This window comes from Macaca fascicularis, chromosome X, assembly GCF_037993035.2.
Source record: "Macaca fascicularis isolate 582-1 chromosome X, T2T-MFA8v1.1".
Classification (NCBI taxonomy): Eukaryota; Metazoa; Chordata; class Mammalia; order Primates; family Cercopithecidae; genus Macaca; species Macaca fascicularis.
The window spans coordinates 113,525,873-113,550,935 of NC_088395.1; the positions used below are offsets into that span (position 1 = coordinate 113,525,873).

Here is a 25,063-nt window from a genome sequence, read left to right on the forward strand (position 1 = left end):
TTGTTAATGAGTGACAGGTGAGATTCAAACTATGTCTCTCTCCATTCATCAAATGTTTATCAGCTCCTGCTCTGCAGTGCTTTGCATCAACACTGGTATTGGTGTTTCCAATGCTGATGAATCGTATTGACTATCAATCATGTGCCCAATGCTGTGGAAGCATGATAGACATTTAATATATATTTTTTCACCCTCAAATTGTTAGGATTTGGTTGAAGAGATGAAATATTCCACAAATATATATATATTATAAATATATATATAATATACATTATATATATGGCGAAGCTCTGCCCTCTCTCTCCCCCTTTACCTATTTCTTCCTCTGATCCCCCATCTCTCTCTCCTTCTTCTTTCCCAACATTGGGCAGCACTTCAATGACCCTTACACAGAAGCGTTATTGACTCATTTGGGAAGTCCCTATATTTTAGTCATATGGAGCCCCTCAAACCTCTTTGCCAACTTCCTTCATTCATTAAGAAGATAGTTTTTGAATTGCTGCTCTGGGTAAAGCAGTGTGTAAGGCACATGAGATACAGAGATAAATAAGATACAGTCTTGCCCTCAAGTAGCTCACAGGCTAATAGGGAAGAATAAGGGTTTAAACAGGAAATTGCAACATAATGCAAAATGTACTATCTCTGCCTCAGTTTCTTCATCTATACAATAGGGATTATTAGTGCCTACCACAAAAAAACTTGTGATGATTAAATAAGTTAGCACGTAAAAAGTGCTTATAATGGTCCCATAAGAAACACTACATAAGTGTTACTATTACTATTATTATTACTATGATGGAAGTAAACACAAGATACTGTAAGAATAGACAGGAGGGGTACTTGACCCAGGCTAGAGTAAGAGACATCTGCACTGAATCCTAAAAGACGAGAAGGCACTAAACAGAGGAAGAAGAATACATTAACACTCTGCATAGAACATTCTGTTCTATTTCTATTTGGGAGCAAAAGACCACATGGCATGATTGAAGACTGGAAGTAATTTAGTTCCACAATGGTATAGACTATGAGGAGGGAAAGGGCAAGAGATGAAGCTTGAGAGGTCATGGAGTACAAGCAAGTTTGGACTTTTACTTTTTAGCAAATGGGGAGCCATTGGAATGCTTTATGTAGAGTAGTGACTTGATCAGATTAATGTGTTGAAAGATCACCTTGGCAATGATGTAGAGAATGAATTGGGAGAAAGACCAGTTATAATCCAGGTGAAAGAGAATGAGGAGGTCGTGTATGGTGGCTCACGCCTGTAATCCTAGCACTTTGGGAGGCCGAGATGGGCAGATCATTTGTGGTCAGGAGTTCGAGATCAGCCTGGCCAGCATGGTGAAACCCTGTCTCTACTAAAAATACAAAATTAGCTGGGTGTGGTGGCATGCACCTGTAGTCCCAGCTACTCAGGAAGCTGAGGCACAAGAATAGCTTGAACCCAGGAGGTGGAGGTTGCAGTAAGCTAAGATCACACCACCCCACTCCAGCCTGGGCAACAAAAGCAAAATTCTGTCTCAAAAAAAAAAAAAAAAAAAAAAATGGTGAAACTCTGAACTAGGGAAGTAGCAGTGGAAATGGAGACAAAGGAACCATAGATTTGAGGTATATTCATAAGGTAGAACTGGTGGGACATAGGGACTATAGGATGCAGGAGGTAAGTACAAGAAAGATGCCAAAGATCACTTTCCAGATTTTGGTCTGGCACAAGGGGACGGACAGAAGTATCATTCAGTGAAAACAGGGAACCCAGGGAAGAACTGTTTGGGGAAAGCTGCATGGGGGAGGTGATGAGTTCTCTTTTGGACATGTCAAATTCGAGATGTCTATGAGATTTCCCTGTGGAGATTCTGACTAGGTGATTGCTCTGCCAGTCTTGAAGCTCAGCAGGGTCTATCCTGGCAATTCAGAGTTGGAGGGTCAGTGGATGGGTAGTAGATTAAGTTATGGGGGCAAGATGAGTTTGCTCAGGGACAGAGTGTTAATTGAGAAAAGGATGGACTTCTGAGGAATACTCACATTTAAGAGATGAGTAGGGAAAGAGAAAGCTTGAAGAAGGCTAAAATGGAATAGCCAGATTGTGGTGGGTTGAAAAAGTAGTGGGTTAGGTCAGACGGTGGCTCATGCCTGTAATCCCAGCACTTTGGGATGCTGAGGCAGGCAGATTTCTTGAGCTCAAGAGTTCAAGACCAGTGTGGGCAACACAGCAAAACCCGGTCTCTACAAAAAATACACACACACACACACACACACACACAATTAGCCAGGTGTGGTGCTATGCTCCTGTAGTCCCAGCTACTTGGGGTGCTGAGGCAGGAGGATCGCTTGAGCCCAGAAGGTCGAGGCTGCAATGAGCCGAGATCATGCCACTGTACTCCAGCCTGGGTGACAAAGTGAGAACCTGTCTCAAAAAGAAAGAAAGAAAAATCAATGGGTCAGAGGGTCTTATAGAGAATGGGGAAGTGTACCCTTGACCCTTAGTGTCCTGAATCTTGGCAACACTGGGGGCTCCTTGAACACTGCAAAATGTTATATGGCTCTGAGATTCCAAAGCATTGACTCAGATACCCACCTCATGCAAAGCCCTATATTCTAGAGCAGTTTCCCTTTCCTCCGTGGCAGACTCTTGTCCCCCTAACACATGTCCCAGGGAATTTCAAGGCTCCCTCTCAGTCCTGGAACCCTTGTTCCAGAGTGCTCCCTCATCATCCAAGAGGCTGATGATGGGAGCATCTCTTAGGAGACTGGACAGGAAATGTCTGGGCATGTTATACATGCAGGAGGCCTTAGACTAGGCTGCAGAGGGGGATTTGGGCATGGCTGGGAGGATCTGAACTCTCAGAGTATGGACAGAAGGCTTTGCTGCCTACCCCCATCTGCCCTGGAGTAGATTTTCAACATGGGCAGAATGATTCAGGGCTAGGCCACTATTCTCTAGGCCCCTGGAGATTCAAGAGGCCTCTAATAAGCTGGAGTCCAAGGCTACATTCTAGGATGTGTTCCTCCGGATGCAGTCTACAGTTTGACCTCAGTCTGCAATTGAGGGGCCCTGTGGCACTGCTGCTTGGCAATGTATTAAACAGCAGGCCTTAGAGACTAGTACTTGAGTTAACACAGCCACCACAACCGCCACAGCCATCATCACCTTCCCGGAAGGCAGCCACCTGTCTGGCTCCTGGCTTTGTCCAGCTGCCAACCTAAGGCATGTGCCTACGCAGGAGGCGATGACATTTTGGCTCCACGTTCAAAGTTTTTTTTTTTTTTTTTTCCTTTCTCATGTGTTATTTCTAAAGATAACAAAGGTCAAAAGGCATCCAGCGTTTTCTGGTTTCTCATAAGCTTCTGGTCAATATTTAATCTGGTTTATGGATTTTTTTAGGTCTTCTAGATGCCTTCTTGAGCCTGCCTGTGGCCACCCACAGACACTTGTAAGGAGGAAAGAAGTCAGCCTGGCAGGGAGACTCTGAAATGAGGGATTAGAGGTGTCCAAGGAGCAAGAGCTTCAGCCTAAAGACAAGGGAGCAGTCCCTGAAGACGCTTCTACTGAGAGGTCTGCCATGGCCTCTCTTGGCCTCCAACTTGTGGGCTACATCCTAGGCCTTCTGGGGCTTTTGGGAACACTGGTTGCCATGCTGCTTCCCAGCTGGAAAACAAGTTCTTACGTCGGTGCCAGCATTGTGACAGCAGTCGGCTTCTCCAAGGGCCTCTGGATGGAGTGTGCCACACACAGCACAGGCATCACCCAGTGTGACATCTATAGCACCCTTCTGGGCCTGCCCGCTGACATCCAGGCTGCCCAGGCCATGATGGTGACATCCAGTGCAATCTCCTCCCTGGCCTGCATTATCTCTGTGGTGGGCATGAAATGTACAGTCTTCTGCCAGGAATCCCGAGCCAAAGACAGAGTGGCGGTAGCAGGTGGAGTGTTTTTCATCCTTGGAGGCCTCCTGGGCTTCATTCCTGTTGCCTGGAATCTTCATGGGATCCTGCGGGACTTCTACTCACCACTGGTGCCTGACAGCATGAAATTTGAGATTGGAGAGGCTCTTTACTTGGGCATTATTTCTTCCCTGTTCTCCCTGATAGCTGGAATCATCCTCTGCTTTTCCTGCTCATCCCAGAGAAATCGCTCCAACTACTATGATGCCTACCAAGCCCAACCTCTTGCCACAAGGAGCTCTCCAAGGCCTGGTCAACTTCCCAAAGTCAAGAGTGAGTTCAATTCCTACAGCCTGACAGGGTATGTGTGAAGAACCAGGGGCCAGAGCTGGGGGGTGGCTGGGTCCGTGAAAAACAGTGGACAGCACCCCAAGGGCCACAGGTGAGGGACATTACCACTGGATCATGTCAGAAGGTGCTGCTGATAGACTGACTTTGGCCATTGGATTGAGCAAAGGCAGAAATGGGGGCTAGTGTAACAGCATGCAGGTTGAATTGCCAAGGATGCTCGCCATGCCAGCCTTTCTGTTTTCCTCACCTTGCCGCTCCCCTGCCCTGAGTCCCCAACCCTCAACTTGAAACCCTATCCCCTTACCTTAAGCCAGGCCTCAGAGGATCCCTTTGCCTTCTGGTTTACCTGGGACTCCATCCCCAAACCCACTAATCACATCCCACTGACTGACCCTCTGTGATCAAAGACCCTCTTTCTGGCTGAGGTTGGCTCTTAGCTCATTGCTGGGGATGGGAAGGAGAAGCAGTGGCTTTTGTGGGCATTGCTCTAACCTACTTCTCAAGCCTCCCTCCAAAGAAACTGATTGGCCCTGGAACCTCCATCCCACTCTCGTTATGACTCCACAGTGTCCAGACTAATTTGTACATGAACTGAAATAAAACCATCCTACGGTATCCAGGGAATAGAAAGCAGGATGCAGGATGCAGGATGGGAGGACAGGAAGGCAGCCCAGGACATTTAAAAAACTAAAAATGAAAAAAAAAAAAAACAGAACCCATTTCCCAGAGCACTTTCCAGAATTCTCTCATATTTGTGGGCTGGGGATCAAGCCTGCGGCTTGAGGAAAGCACAAGGAAAGGAAAGAAGATCTGGTGGAAAGCTCAGGTGTCAGCAGACTCTGACTCCACTGAGGAACTGCCTCAGAAGCTGCGATCACAACTTTTGCTGAAGCCCCTGCCTCACTCTGGGGCACCTGACCTGGCCTCTTGCCTAAACCACAAGGCTAAGGGCTATAGACAATGGTTTCCTTAGGAACAGTAAACCAGTTTTTCTAGGGATGGCCCTTGACTGGGGGATGACAGTGTGGGAGCTGTGGGGTACTGAGGAAGACACCATTCCTTGGTGGTGGCCAAGAAAGAATAAGAACCTTGCTATCTAAGAAGCCAGGTGGATGTGTGCAGTGGCTCCAGTGGGTGTTTCTACTCTGACAGCGACAGGCAGCCCCCTAGAAAGTCTGCAGGCGTAATGGAAAATCAGCTCAACTGAGATCAGGCCCCCCCAGGGTCCACCCACAGAGCACTACAGAGCCTCTGAAAGACCACAGCACCAAGCAAGTCCCTTCAGATTCCCCCACTGTCCATCAGAAGATGTTCCAGAGTGGCTAGAGGGCATCTAAGGGCTCCAACATGGCATATCCATGCCCACGGTGCTGTGTCCATGATCTGAGTGACAGCTGCACTGCTGCCTGGGATTGTAGCTGAGGTGGGAGTGGAGAATGGTTCCCAGGAAGACAGTTCCACCTCTGAGGTCTGAAAATGTTCCCTTTACCCTGGAGTGGGAGTGAGGGGTCATACACCAAAGTATTTTCCCTCACCAGTCTAGGCATGACTGGCTTCTGAAAAATTTCAGCACACCTCCTCGAACCTCAGTGTCAGCAGAGAGGGCCCATCTGTTGTCTGTAACATGCCTTTCACATGTCCACCTTCTTGTCCATGTTCCAGCTGCTCTCCCAACCTGGAAGGCCCTCTCCCTTAGCCAAGTCCTCCTCAGGCTTGGAGAACTTCCTCGGCATCACCTACTTCATTGAGCCTTCTCTGATCACTCCATCCCTCTCCTACCCCTCCCTCCCCCAACCCTCAATGTATAAATTGATTCTTGATGCTTAGTATTCACAATTTTTGATTGATCATTATTTGTGTGTGTGTGTGTCCAATCTCACAAGTACATTGTAAACCCTTCGGTGGGTGGGGGCCATATCCTAGACCTCTCTGTTTCCCCCAGAGTATCTGTGACAGTGCCGGGCACACACTAGGTGATCAATAAACACTTGTTGATTGAGTAACTGTCTTACTGATTAAAAGGGGCCCAGAATGGGCAAGTGAAACTCGAGGGATTTCGCCTAAGGGGAGGGGAGGGTGGAAACTGGCATTTCTTTACACAGGGTGGATAGACAATTCTAGACCTTACTAGAAATAATTAGAAAGCATGACAATCTCCTCCCCAAGGCAACTCCAACCTCTTCAACTTCCCCAGGGCTCTTTCCTTTTCATAACAATTGTTTTCAGTTGTTTGCTAAATGATGATGTATTTATTCCTTTCATTCTCTGAACCACTATCATGAGGAAGGTGAAATGGATCTAATCATCTGCATTTGGCAGATGGGGAAACTAAGGCCCACACAAGTAAATAGATTTTCCCAGGGCCACAAAGATAGTGTTAGTTCCCTCAGTCTCCTGACTGCCAAAATAGGACCCTGCTGATCCCACACTATTCACAGCCAATAGAAGAGCCTTCTAGAGGTCCCTAAGCTGCCTGAGGAAAATAACTCACAGCCAGCCAGGTAACAAGGAGGGCACACAGGCAATCCTGGTCGCCCATGAGGACAATCTGGCAAATCATCAAGTGTACCATCTGGAACTGCCCTCTCCTGCTATGCTGGCCAGCCTGGGCCCCGCTAGCTGCTCTACCAGGAGCATGCCAGGCTTACATTGAGTAAGACACAATACCTCAATTCCAATTCCCCTAACTCTGAAGGTGTGGCAGTTCGGGAGACCAATGATTTGGCCCTGTTCTACCCTCACTAGGAATTAACAAAGCCCCATTCATAAGGGTGTTCACTGTGGCAACACTGACAATAATGGGGCCCTACCTGATTCAGCTTAACCAGCCCCTGGATCTAGAGGGCCTCAGCACATAGCCTGTTGTATCAGACACTACCCTTGCACTTCTGAAGTGAGCCTTCTTTGGTGCAGAGACTAGAATGTCAGCAACCAAATCCATTTAGAGGGAATGGCAGCAGGCAGGAATAAGGGTAGAGAGAGAAGGCTCCCTGGGTAAAAGCTTAACAAGAAGTCATGTCTCTGGTCTGGCACCAGGAACCCCAGAGCTCTTGATTGGGGGCCACTGGAGGTTGGAAGATAAAACCACCTTGCTGGCTCTGCTATGCTGAGTAGGCAGCAATCTGGTATGGGCTCTGATGACCTACCATCTGGCTGCTAAAGCACTTGCAGATCCACTGATTTTACTGCATTCTCTACATACTCCAGTGAAGTGGGTCTTTTACAAGAGACAAAATGGAGGCCCAGATATGTGAGTAATATCACTCAGGTCAGTGTCAGAGTTTGAACGTAAGCTTAGAAAGTTCTCACAGCAACATGGGCCCAGCATTCTGGTCTCAGAAGGTGTATGAGGACATATTGCTCTTCAAACTCTTGCAGGCTTCGTGTCCCTGTCAGTCACTGGAATATAAGGGCCTTTGCTGGATATAGAGCACAGAGCTTCCCTTCATCTTAGAAGGAGGCTGGCCTGAGGGATCCTCCTACATTTGTTAATCTGGGAAGTTTCAGTGGAAGGAGTTAGAAGTTCATCCTCAACCAGAAAAGCCAGGGAAGACCTAACAAAGAGCAACTGTTCCCTCCAGCTGGTTAAGCAAGAAAGGATTTGCTCTAAGTAGTTTCCTAGAAATATTCCCGACTCCTGGGTCCAGGGCAAACACTTTTCAGTTCACCCCATTGCCTTCCCTCATAAAGTAATTTAGATTAGCCACAGACCTAGGGGATAGTGAAGGCCACTATGTTTAATGCTCCAGCCTCATGGCTCTGACCCTTGCACAAGGAGAGATGTTCTGCCCTCTCTCATTCCTCTGATAATAATGTGACTCATATTTTCTCCCCCTTGGAGCCCTAGTGACCCACTGCTATGTGATCATTAATGGGGGAAGGACTGAAACTGGCTTCTTAGTGGAAAGGCAAGCTCCAACTTTCGGAAAGACCTTTGTCCAGCTATTCAAACAGCCATCTGCTGGCCAGCCCACACTCACTGAACTCTTAGTCTGTGTCAGGAAATGTGCAAAGGGCTTTGAGGGTGATGAGAGTGAACAAGGTAAAGTTTGTACCCTGTAGAAACTGACAGCTCATCTACAGGAGATAAGACATGGACACCTAACTGTGGTACAAGGCAGCATATGGGCTGTCCTGTGAAAGACATGACAAAAGTGACATAAAATAGGGGTGTCAAGGGCTGATAAAAATAGTCTTGTAAGTCCCCTTAAATTACAATCCATATGAAATGAGGGCCTGCCACTACATGAGCTTTTGGGGAAAGCATGATGAAAACTGCTTCTTGCAATGGAAGGACTCTGGGAAATTGAGCAATCGGGTGGAGAGGCAGTGCTAAGGAGGTAGCAGGGATATGCTGTGCAGCTAATCCGGAATCCTTCTGAGTTTGCCTCACAAGACCCTTATGTGACTTTAAAAGGAGTGACCCTGGGGTTCAACCTCTCCTCCCTCATCTCCTTCCCTTGCACAAGACTTTGGAACTTGCTGGGGGAAGCACAAGCAGTGCCCATTCAGGTAGCCAGGGGCCTTCTGTCTATGGACCAGAGGAGAAATGCAGGTGTGGGAGAAGGGAGATAGGCAAGAGAAGAGCCTCGTGCTAAAGGAAGGTGATGAGGCCTGGCAGGGCCAACTCTGTTCCCTCCCACTCAGCCCTGGGCCCACGGACAGGGGATTCTTTCGTGCCTGCAGCAGCCCACTCTGGGACACAGAGGCCCAGGCTGGGAAGTGCATGTGCTTCTCCTCAGCTGGCTGAAGCCTGGCCTTCACCCAGACTGGTCTCCCTGCTCAAGCGGCTCCCAGCTTTGATGAGAAATTCTGTTATCTCAAGAGGGAAAAGAACCTCAAACAGGAAGTCTAGCAGGTTATCTCTCTCTTCTGCCCTAAGTGGTGGCTCACTATATGCTGTGATGTGATCATTGATAAAATATTAACAGGCTGTTAACAGACACAGTAATGCAGAGGCTATATTCTGACCACTTCCTCCCACCCACAGCCCACCACTTTCCTGGGAACTGCAGCTCAGGAATTTCCTGTTAACTCTCACCTAAAATTCCCTGCTCTGGGCTTCATCATCCCCCGAGACAAGCAGCAGCCTTTGAGCTTGATAAAGCAGGAAGCCGCCATGCAAGGGCACATCATCAGGTCCATTTTAGGAGAGAGCTGCTGCTTTCCTGTCCTCTCTGAAGTCCTATTCCTCCAGAATGGCAGCCTCGCCACTTTACGGGTCACCTCCTCGGGAGTTTTGAAGAAGTTTCTGTTTGAAAATTCTCATGACCTTGTGGAGATAACACTGAGAACACTCACATGCTTTAAAAAAGATACTGAAGAGGTTAATGGGATGTGAAATGAGATGCCAAACGAGTACGAATAGTGTGGCGGACAAGCCAGCATTTGAGTGGTAGCTCCTATTCTCCACCAGTGCTTTCGGAGTCTGTGATATTTGACCAAGTTCTGTGTGGGCTGCTCAGGAGAAAGGCCAGTTAAACAAAAACTACAAAGAAGAGGCTGGGCGCAGTGGCTCACGCCTGTAATCCCAGCACTTTGGGATCATGACACGAGGTTAGGAGATTGAGACCATCCTGGCTAACATGTGAAACCCTGTCTCTACTAAAAATACAAAAAAAAAAAAAAAAAAAAAGAGCCAGGAATGGTGGTGGGCACCTGTACTCCCAGCTACTCAGGAGGCTGAGGCAGGAGAATGGCATGAACCCAGGAGGTGGAGCTTGCAGTGAGCCGAGATCACGCCACTGCACTCCAGCCTGGGTGACAGAGCGAGACTCTGTCTCCAAACAAACAAACAAACAAACAAACAAACACCTACAAAAAGAAGATGCTCTTTGCAGCCTCTTCACCTATATTTATGTCTGGAAATGCCCAATGGAACACAAGAGGATGGATCAGCATCCCCCACAGAGGGATATATCTGATGATACTGTGAAGACCCTACTCCCTTGGTTTAAAGGCACTGAACACTTTGGTTAAAAAAGCAAATATATTGGCTGGGAAAAGAAACACGTTCAGCCACAGATCAGGTATTAACACCAGCATTTGCACTAGTTTCTCAGTTTAGCCTAAAAGGAGCCAGAAAAGATGAGTTCAGTGGGTTTAAAAAATAGAACCAAAATTCAGAAACAATGGACACTGGAATTTGGGGGAGAAGGGGACTTCTCTGAGTAACACACCCTTTACCAAAATGATTCAATAGCTTAAAAATGGAAGCAAGATACAAATCAAGGAAAAGGCAGACAGGATGAGAAAGGTGGTGCCATCCTCCCGTTGGCAATTCCAGAGGTACCTCGTATGGTTAATTTTACTTCTCTGTGTGTAATAATAAACCAATATATTCTTAAGTGTCACTTTCTCACTCCCCAAGAGACTTGTCCAACTCAGCACTGTCTGGAGAGGGGGATTCAAAGCAGCCAGTGAGAACACCCATGGGCAGAGGCCAGCAAGTCCAAGACCTCCCGGAGTGTAAGAATAGGATCTCGATGGCTGTGTGGATATCAGGAAAGCTGCCAAGTGACAGCTGTGAGTGAAAAACCCAGTCAAGGGGAAATGAATTTCCACGTTGTTTGGAGGGATATTCGTTATATAAGTGAACAATTTCCTGATCATGAGGGCCGTTAAACATTGTGTGGGATTGTGAAACTGTCTTCCTTGGAAATTGCTGTTAGTGTGGGCTGGTTTTACCATTTTCCTATTAAAAGGAAGACGACAAGAGTAATCATTTTCAAGATAGGCAGGATGGTGTAATAGGCAGTGAGTTTGGGCTCTGGAGTCAGATGAATCTGGGTTTGGATTTTGCCTCTGCACTCTAGCTGGACGGCCTTGGGAAAGCCACTTCAATTCTCTACAATCCAGTTTCCTCATCTATACAATGTGGATGAGAGCTGCCTCTCAGTGTGGTCATGGCATACAGTGGGTACTAACAAATGGGTAATAAATAAGTAGACTGGCGACCCAAAGGTAGGGTCAAAGCCACACCAAAATGTGTGTCTTTAGGGCACGGAGGCAGACAACAAAGTGTATTTTCTGCCACAGATCTGAATCCATGTTATCAAGGGAATGGTCTTTCCCAGGCCAAAACTTCTCAAGATTCTTCCCAAAGTTCAAATATCTTGAAGACTTTGGATGGGTTTCCACTCATAAAACGTGGGAAGCCAGGGGAAAGGCAGACCTGAGAAGTTACAGAGGGAAGGGATAATGGTGGCTCTCATCCAGATCTGTGACCATGTGGATTGGAACAGAACCATGATTAACCAGGTCTCACTGCTAGAGAAAAGGTCAGTCCAAGGTAACTACACACTGCGGTTAACATCCCAAATTTAGGGACAATTGGAGAGATTTCAACAGCTACTTCATCCTAATTCATTAAGCAGGTTTAGCATAGCCCCTCTTGCTGGCATTTCCCAGCCCATGGTTGATTCTGTTCCTTATGCTTCACACTAGATAATCCACTCTCTCAAACCCTCTTGGGTATTTCTGTATTCATTCTCCACCCAGTCTTGTGACTTTGTTTACTCTTCCCCATACCTGTAAAACCCTCCCCACACATCTTCAGCTTTCCAATCCTTCCAGGTTTCCAGGGCCTATCTAGAAGACCAGACCTTCTGCAACACTTTCCTGAGCCTCTGTCTAAAGTTATCTTGCCTGCCTGAGGGCACAATGGACAGATATATGGAAGGTGTTTGGTATGTTGAAAGCACCCAAAACATTTGCACGGTTTTATCTAAAATTGGGTTGCGAATTTCTGGTGAATCACATCAAAACTTTGGGCTTAGGGTTGGGGGCAAGAAACAAAAAAAATTTCTTCTGGAAGATTTTATTTTCTATTAGAAAATGAATGCCATTTATGTATCTTTGGTAACTAAAGCCTTCACATACATAAGACTAAATCAGCTCTTCTTTCAATTATCTAATTTATTATCCAAACATGTTCTCTAAGTTTTGATTCAGAAAGTATAGTTCCTTAATGCCCCCTTTGCCTAATAGAAGTCATGAGTTACAGATGTCCATTTCACAAAGCATAAGTCATTCTTTGAAGGAAATTACACTTGACTTAGCCTGAGCTCACACCTGGCATTCCTCAGTAGACCCCTGTGCTTCACTCTTAATACAGTACTATAGAAAAGGGTTTGAATTCATATACAGAATTCTGAAAGACATTCTATATGGAGACTGCCTCTGGGAATGAAGAGCTTGTAATTAAGCCTCTGCCTCTGAATTGTTAGCCCAGATAATTTGCAATCACTAAACCTGGGCAAGCAAATTCTCCTGTTCCCTGGGGCCACAAGGTACCTGGTCTAACCCTCTACCAGGTGCCCATTAGTTCATCCAACAAGCACGCATCGACCTCCTAGTGCCCAGAACTTGTTTCCTAGAGACTTGTTCTGTTCTTTGCTTGAGGATAGCTCCTTTCTTCTCTTGATACAAACTATCACCACTCTCGGAAAAAGTGAACAGACGCCTCCTCAGAATGTTTTTTTCTCCTTTTAGTTCTCATTCTCAAGATCTGGTCTCTACAGACATCTCCTGGTTATGTTTTATAGTTCTCAGTATTTAAAAATTGCATGCCAGGGAGCCTCTAAAAAGATTCAGAATGTTTGTAGTAAAGAATACCCACATTCCTGTTCTCCTTTGGTAGCCTTTCTACCTACCCATACCAAAGATCAGCTAAAGAGAAACACTAGGCCACTGCAGCTCGTGCTGATCGCCCCTTCTAACCTATAGCACTTAATATCTGTCTTTCATTTTCCAAGTTGAATGTCCAGGATTGTCATCTACCTCACTCATACTGCATTTATCCAACCCCTTCTATGAACAAGGTACTGTTTTAGGACCCTGAGGGAGATGAAGATATGAACAAAACACAGTTCCCATCATTAACTAATTACCTCCTAGATCCCGGGTACTATGATAAGCTCTAAGATACAGTGGTTGGCAAAAACAGGCATGGCCCTTCCCCTCATGGAACTTACTAGTGAGAGAGGCAGACAGGGAGCATGTATGTTGTATTTACTACTGTGTATCACAAGGCACATAGTCGGTACCCAATATTTATTGAGTGAAAGCAAATGACCAAATATATCATGATAAATTGTGAGGTGCTATGAATTGAGGAAAACAGGAAACAGTGATAGCATTAATAGGGAAGATAGAGACAAAAGGCTGCCAGAGAATGCCTGTCTGAGGAAGTGACACACCAAGACCTGAAGGATGGGGACTAGCCAGCTATATGCTAATACTGGAGATGGGAGCATTCTAGTGGAGGGAGCAGTATGGGTAAAGTATGTTTGGGGAGAGGGAATAGCAGGGTGAAGTCTCTGAGGTAAGAGCTCGGCATGTGTCCACAGGAAGACTACAGTGAGCCAGGGGGAAAGTGGTATATGAAGAGGGGTCACAAGAGACAAAGTACAAGTAGGCAGGGGCCTTGCAGGATACTGTAAGTAGTTTGGATTTTATTCTAAGTGTCCATGAGAAGTCATTTAAGGGCTTCAAGCAGGGGATCACGTGATCTAATTTATTACTTTTAAAAAAATCACTGTCTATAGACAACTGTAGGAACAAGAGTAGAAGGACTCCAGCTAGGAGTTATAACAACCCATGGGAGATCATGGCAGTTTGGACTAAGGTAGCTATAGTAAAAGTGAGGAGAGTCAAGACACACTTTGGAGGTAGAACTGACAGACTTGTTGACAGGCTTGATGTAGGGAGTAAGAGAAGAGGAAAATTAGGGATAACTTCCAGGTTTCTAGCTTAAGCAACTGGATGGGTGGAGGTGCCATTTTCTAAGATGAGGAAAACTGGGAGAAAGAGTACAGCCCCAGGGTGTATCACTGCTTATTTTTAATGAGGCAATGTTAAGTGTTCATGTCAAGTAGGCAGCTGAATATTTGAGAATCTAAAGCTTTCTAATAGGGAAGACAGGACACGGATGTTTGAGATACAAGCCTTGAAAAGTTAAATGTTCACAGAGAAATTTTTTGTCTAGCTGGGTTAATCAGAGAAGTTTGCAGGAAAAAGTTGGCATTTGAGCCAAAGGAAAGATGATGAGGGAAAGCATTCCAGGTAAAGGGAATGAAATTGCAAAGGTGGAGATGGGAGAAATCTTAAAGCATGCTCAGAAATTGGAAAATTGCTCAGTTTAGACGGAATGTGGCTTGTATCTGGAATGTTACTAGATGACTCTAGAAAGGGTGACTGAAGCCAGATCACAAAGGGCTTTGAGCACCATCCTAGGGAATTTGTACTATACAAGGTGGGCAATTGGGAACGCACTAGCAAGTCTTTGAGCAGAGGCATGACCTGACAAAGTTGTTAAAAAACAAAATTTGGTGACACTGAGTAGGGTGGATTGAGGAAGGAGAACAGGAGGCAAGGGAGGCCATCTAAGAATTTATTTAGATAATCAAGGCATGAGGTAATAAGTTATTTAGGTAATAACCTAAATGTTGATCATGGCAATGGAAAGTTAAATGCAAATGTGGGAGACATTTTAAAGGGGAATTATGATTATGTTAACCTAACAGGAAAGCCAGGAGGAGGCACCTGCTTTTTTCTTCTCAGTATCTTTTGCCTCCACACTAGATCATAACCTCTGGTAAGGCTGGGAGTTATTTTTCAATCTTTCCACAGTGGGATTTAACACTATCAACGAGATCTCATGCTAGTATGGCTTCGTAGTAAATAGGAAACAAAGAGGTAGCTTTGGTATTGAAGTGAATGGACTCACACAGATAGTGGTACTGGAAAAAGCAGTGTGGGGTCAGGACCACAAACCAAGGAATGGGCTGAGAGTAAGCACTAGGAAAGAAGAGTTCAAATTTCCTACCTTCTTCCCTTTAAAGCCTCATTGCCTGCCCTCCTTCCTACTCCGTCCCTTCATTCAGCCAACAAACACTCACATAGGCAGAACCTTCAATGCTCTGAATTTTTTCCTCCAGCAGACTCCCATTCATCTGTGTGAAATCCCACCCGCTCACAGCCCCCATCTGATGAATAAGTCTCACTGAGAGAATGTCAGAATGTGCTACTCTTCCCTCAGTACTATTTACATTTAGACAACTGTGGCCTTGACTATCATAATCCAAATGTCTAACATGAAAATTAATCAAATGGCAAGCAAGAGCTGGGGTGAGGTGGAAGGTAACGGGGCAGGGGATATCTTTCAGTACTCATTCTAATGATGAAGCCTGGATCTGGCCTCCCCTCATTCCCTGCAGTCTCACTGGGATATCTACTATGAACCCCCTTTCAAAGGAGGTAAAATTAATTTGGAAAAGTGTTCTGAAGTAACTCTGTGGGAGAGAAACAGAATGAATATCCAAGACATTTCCTCTGGACTAGCTAATCCTTTTGCCACTGCTTGATCTCACCTTCCTTTGATTGTTTCTCCTCTACTTCCTACTTTTTACTGTTGGTATATTTTTATGTGTTCATTGTTCAATGTCTTTTGAAAAGTATCCTGAACTCTTTGGAGAGTATGTGCTATGTAAACACAATAAAGAAATGAATACAATGTCTCCTTTTACAAGATAATAAGTTTTACTATTTCTGACAGTATGAGGTTTACCCCTCACTCAGCACTAGCCTGAAGAGTGAGTAGGTGTATTCTGGGGGACATCAGATAGATTCCACTCTAAAATACTTCCCTAACTACCCGAAATCCTCCCATTAATTTGATGATAAATATATTTTTTAATTTGAGCCTTATAGGTTTGTTTTTCAAGAATCCCTTATTAAAATGCAAATAGCAAAGCAGGTGAACAGATCATGATGTAACCTTAGTTCCCTTTACATTAACCCACCACTTCTATCAAACACATTTTTCACATTCCAAATTTTTCCACGCCTTTGTTTATGCTTTTCTTCTTCCAGAGGTAATGCTAAATTTAATATAAATTAGAAATATAACATTACCTTATATTTTCACATAATCTCTCATTTGATATTCAAATCCAAGCCTACTTGATCTTTTTAAAAACAATTTATTTTTTCCAATGTAAGAATAACAAGTTTAATACTGAAAATCTGAAAAAGGCAGGAAGATAGGAAGAAGAAAACTATCAACCATAGTCCTACCACCTAAAGAACACTCATTGACAGTGTGGCCATGCTCATTCTTTAAGCCTTAATTTAGGTCCCATTTCTGGTGTGGTGCCTTCCTTGAACTTCCTCCCCTAGATCTTCCATGTCATATCTGTACCACTCAGTTGTACATATGATACACTTTTGTGGATAATGTGATGTATGTCTTATGTTTCCAATGAGATTGTTACATCTTCGAAGGCTGCAAACATGAGTTATACTTATTAGCTTACCCCCAAAACACCTGGTATACCGGACCCAATATCTGCTGATTGATTTAACCTAAATGAATACAAACCATTTCAGAAAAAGATATAAAATAGACCACATATCCAGGTCATGAAAATTAAAGCTTTCAGGTCACCTAGCTTGGTGACTATTGCTTTTCTATTCCTAGACTCTTTAAAGTCTATTTAAACCGGCCTCTTTCTCCACACCAAAACTGATAAGAAGGAGACTGATTATGAGCCAGAATTTACACAGAGATTCTCTATATAAGGCATAAAGGTGAGGGTGAGAGAGAGAAAGAAAGACACAGATGTGGGGGAGGGAGAGAAAAGAGAAGAGACAGAAGAGAAGAGAAGGGTATACAGTCTGGTGCTCAATCCAGTATGTGATTTGCCTCCAGCACCGTGTACAGGATCCCATCCACTTGTTCTGAGTCATACCCGATCTCACGAAGCTCCAAGTGAGGGAGGACAGAAGTAAGGAGATAGCTGACGTGGATACGTAGCCGCGTAAGCTTTGCCAAAGCCCTGTATGAAGGAGTGAGGGGGCAGGAGAAGAGATGACATGGAGTCATTAACCAACAGAAAAAAATGAAGCCCCTTCAAAATGGAACCACATTTCTCAACAGTTATGTTTTCATTAGCTAGAAAGAAGAAAGCACAACACCACCAAGCACAGGGAGACTGGCTGCAGCTTTCTAAGAAGTAATTACTCAATTCTTGGTGGCCTGTGAATTAAGGCTTCCTCCTTTGTCTATGGCCAATAACATGGGGTCCTGAGGGATGCTTCCCATTAGCACTCACAAGCTGATAACTAAACCCTAGTAATTAACCTTTCTAGGTCATCTCCCTCTGGGGTCCGGTAGGAGACCTGAGCCTTCTGCAGCATTTCCAGGTGTGTCTCTGCTTCCTTCAATTTCTCTTTTAACTCTTCCTTTTCCTCTTTGGTTCTTTCCAGCTCAGCTTTCAGAATCTGGAATTCAGCTTGGCGATAACCCATGTGTTTCTTGCTCCAGTACAAGCCTTCCGCCTCCTGGGTACTGTAGATCACCAATTCATGTTGGACTTTCTTGAATTCAGACTGCCAGTGATTCCTCTCCTGTTCCAGCTCCTCCACCTGCAGTCCAAGAAACAGAAATTCAATGACCCCACAAAAAAACATGCCCAAAACCATTCCTCATATGGTCATCCTGTGATTCCACTATACATATTCCTCTACTTAGGGACCTTTTCAATACCCTAAAATGGGCAGGAAGCCTACTACAGTTACTCTATCTGAAACACCACAGAATAGTTCAAGGGCGTATTTTGTTTAAAGGCCTCAGAACATTAAATAATCAGGGCACCAACATCCCGGTCTCTTGGTTACAATGGTCTCTTATTCCTAGTGGTGAGGTATTACCCTAACCTTTTGCTGGAACAAATTCCTTTCAGCCAAAACACGTTCCAATTTTTCTGTGGTTCTCTTCAATTCTTCCAGCTCTCTCTGGTTCTTCATCTTTGGTGTATTACGACCTTCATTCTCCTCATAGCCTCTTCCTTTCTCCCCAATGGCTGCAGCAGGGATTGCAGCAGAGGCCACAGAATAAGGCACTGGGTTCCAGGATTCAACTGCTTTTCGTCTCTCAGCAAGCTCCTCTCTGTTAAAAGGGATCAGCTGAATGGGAGCTCCTGAATCTCTAACACCTTTGGCAACACCAACAACAGCTACAAAAGGTCCCTTGTTCACTTCCTCTTTGTTTATGCTTGTGCTACTTCTGTTAGATTCTTCTGCCACCAATCTTGGCATCTGATCTTCTAATTCTTCAGGAAGCAGGGACCCCTGGCGTTGGTCTTTGGTCCCTGGATACAGAATTGAAACCTCCCTATTCTGACCTGTATTCTTGCTTGCTTCTGGATATTCTGGGAAAAGGTATGGTGGTGTACTTCTCTCAGAACTCGATTTATCATGGCTGTTCTCCCCTTCTGGGTAGGCAACAGGTGCCTCTACCCTCCTGTAAGGAGCAGGCATGGAATAATCTAGAGAAGGTGTTGTCATCTCATTCTGGAGCCTTCTTCGTTTCTCTACTGGTTCTTCACCTAGGATCCATTTGTACTTACTGCAAGGAGAGGAAATTAAATTGTAAGCTGTCACAGTACAAGTTAAGTATTTTCTGATCCTATGGAGCCCCAACTCAAACTTCCCATATTCAGACCGGCTCTAGATGTTACCCACAGACAAGTTCAGGTTAGGGATACAACTTTACCCACAAGCCTCAACCCTTTCACCAGTGCAATTGGTATTAAGGGAGAGGTGAAGTTGAAAGATGTGAATGGGCAGCATCTGGGTATAATAGGACTAGGTTGACCTTGGTAAGAGTTCTAAAAATAAGATTGCGACCAGCCTGACTTAGAAGTATCCTAAAGATGCAAGTCTAGAAGGAAGACAAAAAACACATACCCCAAATCCCCTAACACAAGAATGGAATAAAAAGGCCATAAAAAGCCTAGAGGAGTATGCAGAGAACAGTGCCAACTCATTAATTTTACAGCGTCACAAATGCCTTCCAGTATCAAATACTTATGTACATTTTTTTTTTATATTGCAGCAGAACCACACAATTCTTTCACCAGCCCACTGGATTGTGGCTAATGCCCCCAGTTCACTTGTAAAAGTTAATTGAATCACAGGGGCCTATTCAGAAACAAAGAAAGTGAATCAGCCAATTCAAGTCATTTCCCCTTTATAACAAAGAATTCCCATGCTCAAGCACAAGCAGACACTCCCTGAGTTCTGCAGGAAAGCCCATGATGATGGCCTTAAGTCACCTTCCATTTCTGGCTGCTGTATGCACTAGGGGTTGAAGAACTAATGAAACAACTGGCACCAGAGAAATCCATTGGCAATTTTTAATCGTGCAGCAGGGTGGGAACCCCATTTTTATCCTTACACTATTCTGCCCTCTCTCTGGATAACCAAGACATTTCAAGATAAAATCAACTTTCAAATTTTCAATGAGAAAGCATCAGACATATGATTTGCCACCTCATACTACCTCAAGGCTGCCCATATTTCTCTGTATTTTCTGAGAACACCTGTAAGACAAACCAAACTGTAGCTTCTTATAATGCCCATATGTTCTTCAGAAATACAACTGATCTGCCATCCTAACAGATCTTGTCGTGTTAGCCTTAGGTAAAAGCAAAAGGACTTAGGACCTATGTAAGAACAACTGTATCCATCTTTGAAGATGTATAAGGACTACTAGTGATGGCCCATTCAGCTGTGTTACTGAAGAAGACAGCAAACAATCGGTTGGCAGGTATAAAGGAAAAATATATAATACTAAATAGCAACAACCAAGCCTTGTGAAAAGCAATTACAGTCATATTATTTGCCTTCTCTTCGTTTTCCCACCTCTAAGGGTTCTGTCCTTAACTATCTTCTCTTCTGACCCTGTGTTTCTTCTTCTTCATAATCTTATACAACCTCTTGCCTATAACCTCTGGGCAACAACTCCCATATTCTCCCAAACCCTGACCCCCAGTACTGAATTTCCAACTGCCTGTCACATATTTCTTCCTGGAGTCCCACTGATATCTCAAACTCAGTATGTATAAAACCAACCTTTCATTTTTCACCTTCAAACCTGCTCCTTTTCCCTGTTTCCTATTTGTGTTACAACAGCACCAAACTGTCAGTAATATTTATACAGTAGTTTTATATATTATCAATACTCAAGTTCAAGCTCCCTCTACCTTTCCTGGACTACTGCAATGGCTTCCTCCTATCTCCAGTCTCCCCTTCTCTTACCTCCAGATCACTGTCCCAAGCTAATCTTCCTAAAGCATTGCTCTGATCATGCTACTCCTCTATTCAAAATCTTTATTTATTGCTCCCCACAACATAAAAGCTTAAATGTCTTAGCTCAGTATTGAAGCTTTTCCATGCCCAAACATAGTAAACATTGACTGAGCACTTACTCTGTACCAGATCATGTAAGAAGTGCTTAACATGTATTGCCTCATCTAATTCTTCCAATAAACATAGGGATTATTATCTCCATTGTTTTAAGGGGATGCTCAGGAAGAAGTAAAGTAACTTTCCCAAGATGGCTAGTAAGTATCAGAGCTGGGACATAATTTGGCCCTAGCTTTATCTCTCATTACTCCCTTCACAAACATCAGTCAAACTGGATGCCCTGTAATTCCTCATGCTGCTCCTTTTGACTGGAGTGCCCTTCTTCTACCCAACACTGCATGTGTAAATCCATCTCAAATGCTACTTCCGAATTCCTATAGCACTTCAAACACTCTTATTAAAATGCATCACTTACTACTGTGTGTGTGTGTGTGTGTGTGTCTCCTAGTATAAGTTCCTACACAGAAGGGAGCTTAATTAACCATGCTAGATGGGGAGGAGGGAACAAAACTTTCACATAAGAGGCAACCAAAAAAAGAACTATTATGTGAATGAGGGAAAATAACTAGATTTTACTTATTGGTGCTATACTTCTCCAGAAAGTCTGGCAAGTCCTTTTAGGAATCAATTCTCATACCAGACTTGTATTCACTCATTGAGTAGAAATTAATTATGGGTTTTATATACTAGAAATTCTCCAACTACACAGTTTCCTCTTATTTCCTTTCTGCTCTTTGTCATATTCCTCCATTGTCTGTCAATTTATGGTGCATTTTTGGTTTTCTCCTTTAAGTATTTTACATTTTCTGACATACATCATGTTTCTGCTCCTTCAAAATGCTTTCTGAGAGGCTTCTATAATTAACCACTATCAGTTTTTGTATTCTTTCATTAACCAAGACAGAGAATGATATATTCAAATTAATATATTTCATTTTTTACTCACTCATTTCATAAATGTTTCCTACTATGTTTAAGGAATAGGCAAGAATAAGGACCAAAAATCACAGCCCGTAATAGTGTATATATACTCCTTCCAGATGATGTATTTTTCAACATCTTTACTGGGACAGAAATATATAAATTCATTTAAGGTGTACAATTCAACAATTTTAGTACTCTCACAGAGTTGTGTAACCATCACCACAATCTAAGTTGTGAAAATATGCACCACCCCGCAAGAAACCTCCTACACATCAGCAGTTACTCCCCATACCCCCACTGGGCCACTACTCTACTTTCTGTCTCTGTAGATTTGCCTATTCTAGGCATTTAATATAAATGGAATAATACAACATATGGTCTTTTTAAAACTTGCTTCTTTCACCTAAATGGAATAAAACATATGGTCTTTTTTAACTTGCTTCTTTCATTTAACATAATGTTTTCAAGTTTCATCCATGTTGCAGCACATAATCAGTATTTCATTCCTTTTCCTAGCTAAATAATAGTCCATTGTATGAATAGGCCACATTTTATATACATTCATCACTTGATGGTTATTTAAATTGCATCCACTTTTTGGCTACCATGAATGATGCTGCTATTAAAACATTAATATACAAGCTTTTGTAAAGATACATGTTTTCAGTTTTCTTGGGTAAAAACTTAAGGGTGGCATTACTGAGTCATACAGCATTCTGTTTAACATTTTGTGAAACTACTGGAATGTCTTCCAAAGCAGCTGCAACATTTTGCATTTATACCAGCAAGTGATCCTCCCATCTCAGCCTTCCAAGTAGCTGGAAGTACAGACATACACGCCCAGCTAATTTTTGTATTTTCTGTAGAGACATGGTCTTCCTATGTTGCCCAGGCTGCTCTTGAGCTGCTAGGCTCAAATGATTCTCCCACCTCGGCCTCCCAAAGTGCTGGGATTACAGGCATGAGCCACCATGCCCAGTCTCTTTCTTCAACTGCAATATAAGCATCTAAAACTATAATTTTCCCTCTGAGTATGTCTTTAGCTTCAACCCATTCTTTTCATATATTTTGTTTTAATTTTCATCTTTCCAATATATTTTTACATTTTCAATGTGATTTTTTTCTTTTACTCATTTGTCATTTTGGAAATTAAGACGTGTCATTTAATTTCCATATATTTGTGCATTTTCCAAATTTCCTTAGGTTGTTGATTTTTAATTTAATTATATTGTGATTGGAGAACATCCTTTGTATGATTATCAATCCTTTTAAAAGATTCACTGAGGTTTGTTTTACAACCTAACATACAGTCTGTCTATCCTGGAGAATATTTCATGTGCATTTGAGAAGAATACATACTATGTTGTTGTTGGGTGAAGTTTTCTGTATATATGTCAGGTCTGGTTGGTTCAGAATGTTCTTCAAGTCTTCTATTTTCTTGTTGATCTTCTTCCTAGTTGTTGTATCCATTATCGAAAGTAGGGCATTAAAGTCTCCAACTATTATTGTTAAATTGTCTATTTCTCTCTACATTTTTGCTTTGTGTATTTCTGGGGCTGTGTAGTTAGGTCCATATGTGAGTGTAGTTACTACATCTTCCTGATGGACTTTATCATCAATGAAATGTCCCTCTTTATACCCATTAACATTTTTTATTCAAAAGTCTATTTTGTCTGATATTAGTATAACCAGGTTTGCATGTTGAATCTTTTTTTTTTTTTTTTTTTTTTTTTTTTTTGAGACGGAGTCTCGCTGTGTCGCCCAGGCTGGAGTGCAGTGGCCGGATCTCAGCTCACTGCAAGCTCTGCCTCCCGGGTTTTTACGCCATTCTCCTGCCTCAGCCTCCCGAGTAGCCGGGACTACAGGCGCCCGCCACCTCGCCCGGCTAGTTTTTTGTATTTTTTTTAGTAGAGACGGGGTTTCACCGTGTTAGCCAGGATGGTCTCGAACTCCTGACCTCGTGATCCGCCCGTCTCGGCCTCCCAAAGTGCTGGGATTACAGGCTTGAGCCACCGCGCCCGGCCACATGTTGAATCTTTTCTATCCTTTTACTTTCAACCTATCTGTATCTTTGCATCTAAAGTGTGTTTCCTGTAAATAGTATATTTGCATTTTTAAAAATATATAATCTGAGGCTGGGCGTGGTGGCTCATGTCTGTAATCCCAGGACTTTGGGAGGCCGAGGCAGGCGGATCACAGGGTCAGGAGATCGAGACCACGGTGAAACCCCGTCTCTACTAAAAATACAAAAAATTAGCCAGAAATGGTGGCAGGCGCCTGTAGTCCCAGCTACTCAGGAGGCTGAGGCAGGAGAATGGTGTGAACCTGGGAGGCAGAGCTTGCAGTGAGCCGAGATCATGCCACTGCACTCCAGCCTGGGTGACGGAGCAAGACTCTGTCTCAAAAAAAAAAAAAAAAATATATATATATATATATACACACACACACACACACACACACACATATATATATATATAATCTGATATCTGTCTTTTGATTGGATTGCTTAATCCAGTCACATTTTATGTTACTGATAAGGCAGAATTTACATCTGCTATTTAGTTTTTAAATTTTCTACAGGTGTCATGCCTTCTTTGTTCCTTTGTCCCACCTTTACTGTTCCTCTTTTTACGTCATATATCTTCTAGTATAACATTCACGAATCTAATAATACATTGTTATAATTATTACTTTATGCAATGTTACATCTTCCCAGGAAACCAAGAGAAGAAAGTAGAGCAAGTACATATTTAGAGTTTGTTTCATTAACCTTTTTATTTTCAACTTTTTACTATCTGGCATCATTTCCTTACTCCAATGTAACTTTATTCCCATCCACCTCCTTTATGCTGTTCTTGTCAAATATTTTACATGTGTATATGTTATAAGCACAATGATAAATCAATATATATATGCAATTATATACATATATATTGCTTTGCTATTATTTAAATCAGTTAAGAATAGAAAGAGGAAGAAATATGCTATTGTATTGTGCTTTATAATTAACTACACAATTACTTTTACAAGCATTCTTTGCTTTTTCATGTGAACAGATTACTGTCTGATATTGCTTGCTTTCATCCTAAAAAACTCTCTCTAGTATTTCTTGTAAGGCAGGTCTGCTGGCAACAAATTCCTTCGGCTTTTGTTTATCTAGCAATGTATTTAGTTCACCTTTATTTCCTAAAGATAATTTTATTGTATTTAAGATACTTGGTTGACAGTCTTTCATTCAGTACTTTGAATATGTCATCACGCTGCCTTCTTGTTCCCATTTTTTTCTCACGAGAAGTCATCAACTTTAATCTTCTTGGGGTTCTCTTCTACATGATGAATCATTTTCTCTTTGCTTTTGGCTTTCAATATTTGCACTATGATGTGTCTGGCTATGAATCTCTGTATTTATCCTATTTTGAGTTTGCTGAGCTTCTTAGATGTATACATTAATGTTTTTCATCAACTTTGGGAAGTTTTTAGGCATGATTTCTTGAAATATTTTTTCTACTTCATTTTCTATTCTTCTTGCACTCCTATTATGCATATGTTAGTGCATTTCATGGCGTTCCACATTTCTCTGAAGCTCTGTTCATTTTTCTTTTCCACTGTTCTTCAAATTTCATAATCTATAACGGATCTATCTTCAAGTTTTTTTTTTATTCTTTATCCTTCCAACTGTAATGTGCTGTTTAGCCCC

The 25,063-nt window shown here is 43.1% G+C and overlaps 2 protein-coding genes across 5 annotated transcripts in view; one reads left to right on the forward strand and one right to left on the reverse strand.

The window, feature by feature from the left end:
* The window catches only part of MORC4 (MORC family CW-type zinc finger 4), a 92,174-nt gene that overhangs the window by 15,101 nt on the left and 52,010 nt on the right, over window positions 1–25,063 (reverse strand). For 2 of the 4 annotated variants that reach the window (XM_074029371.1, XM_074029370.1), the window contains 3 exons: window positions 17,950–18,640; window positions 17,413–17,658; window positions 16,201–17,069 (listed from right to left, as the gene is read on the reverse strand). In XM_074029371.1, the coding sequence (XP_073885472.1) occupies window positions 16,989–17,069; window positions 17,413–17,658; window positions 17,950–18,640 (1,018 nt within the window). In that variant the 3' untranslated portion in view covers window positions 16,201–16,988. Of the gene's footprint in view, window positions 1–16,200; window positions 17,070–17,374; window positions 17,659–17,949; window positions 18,641–25,063 lie in introns of those variants that run through there. The other 2 variants (XM_074029368.1, XM_074029369.1) reach the window with 2 other exon arrangements.
* CLDN2 (claudin 2) lies at window positions 3,421–6,230 on the forward strand. Its single transcript, XM_005594293.5, has 2 exons — window positions 3,421–4,240; window positions 5,893–6,230. The coding sequence occupies exons 1-2, from the start codon at window positions 3,558–3,560 to the stop codon at window positions 5,924–5,926; spliced, it is 717 nt and encodes a 238-aa protein (XP_005594350.3). The 5' UTR covers window positions 3,421–3,557; the 3' UTR covers window positions 5,927–6,230.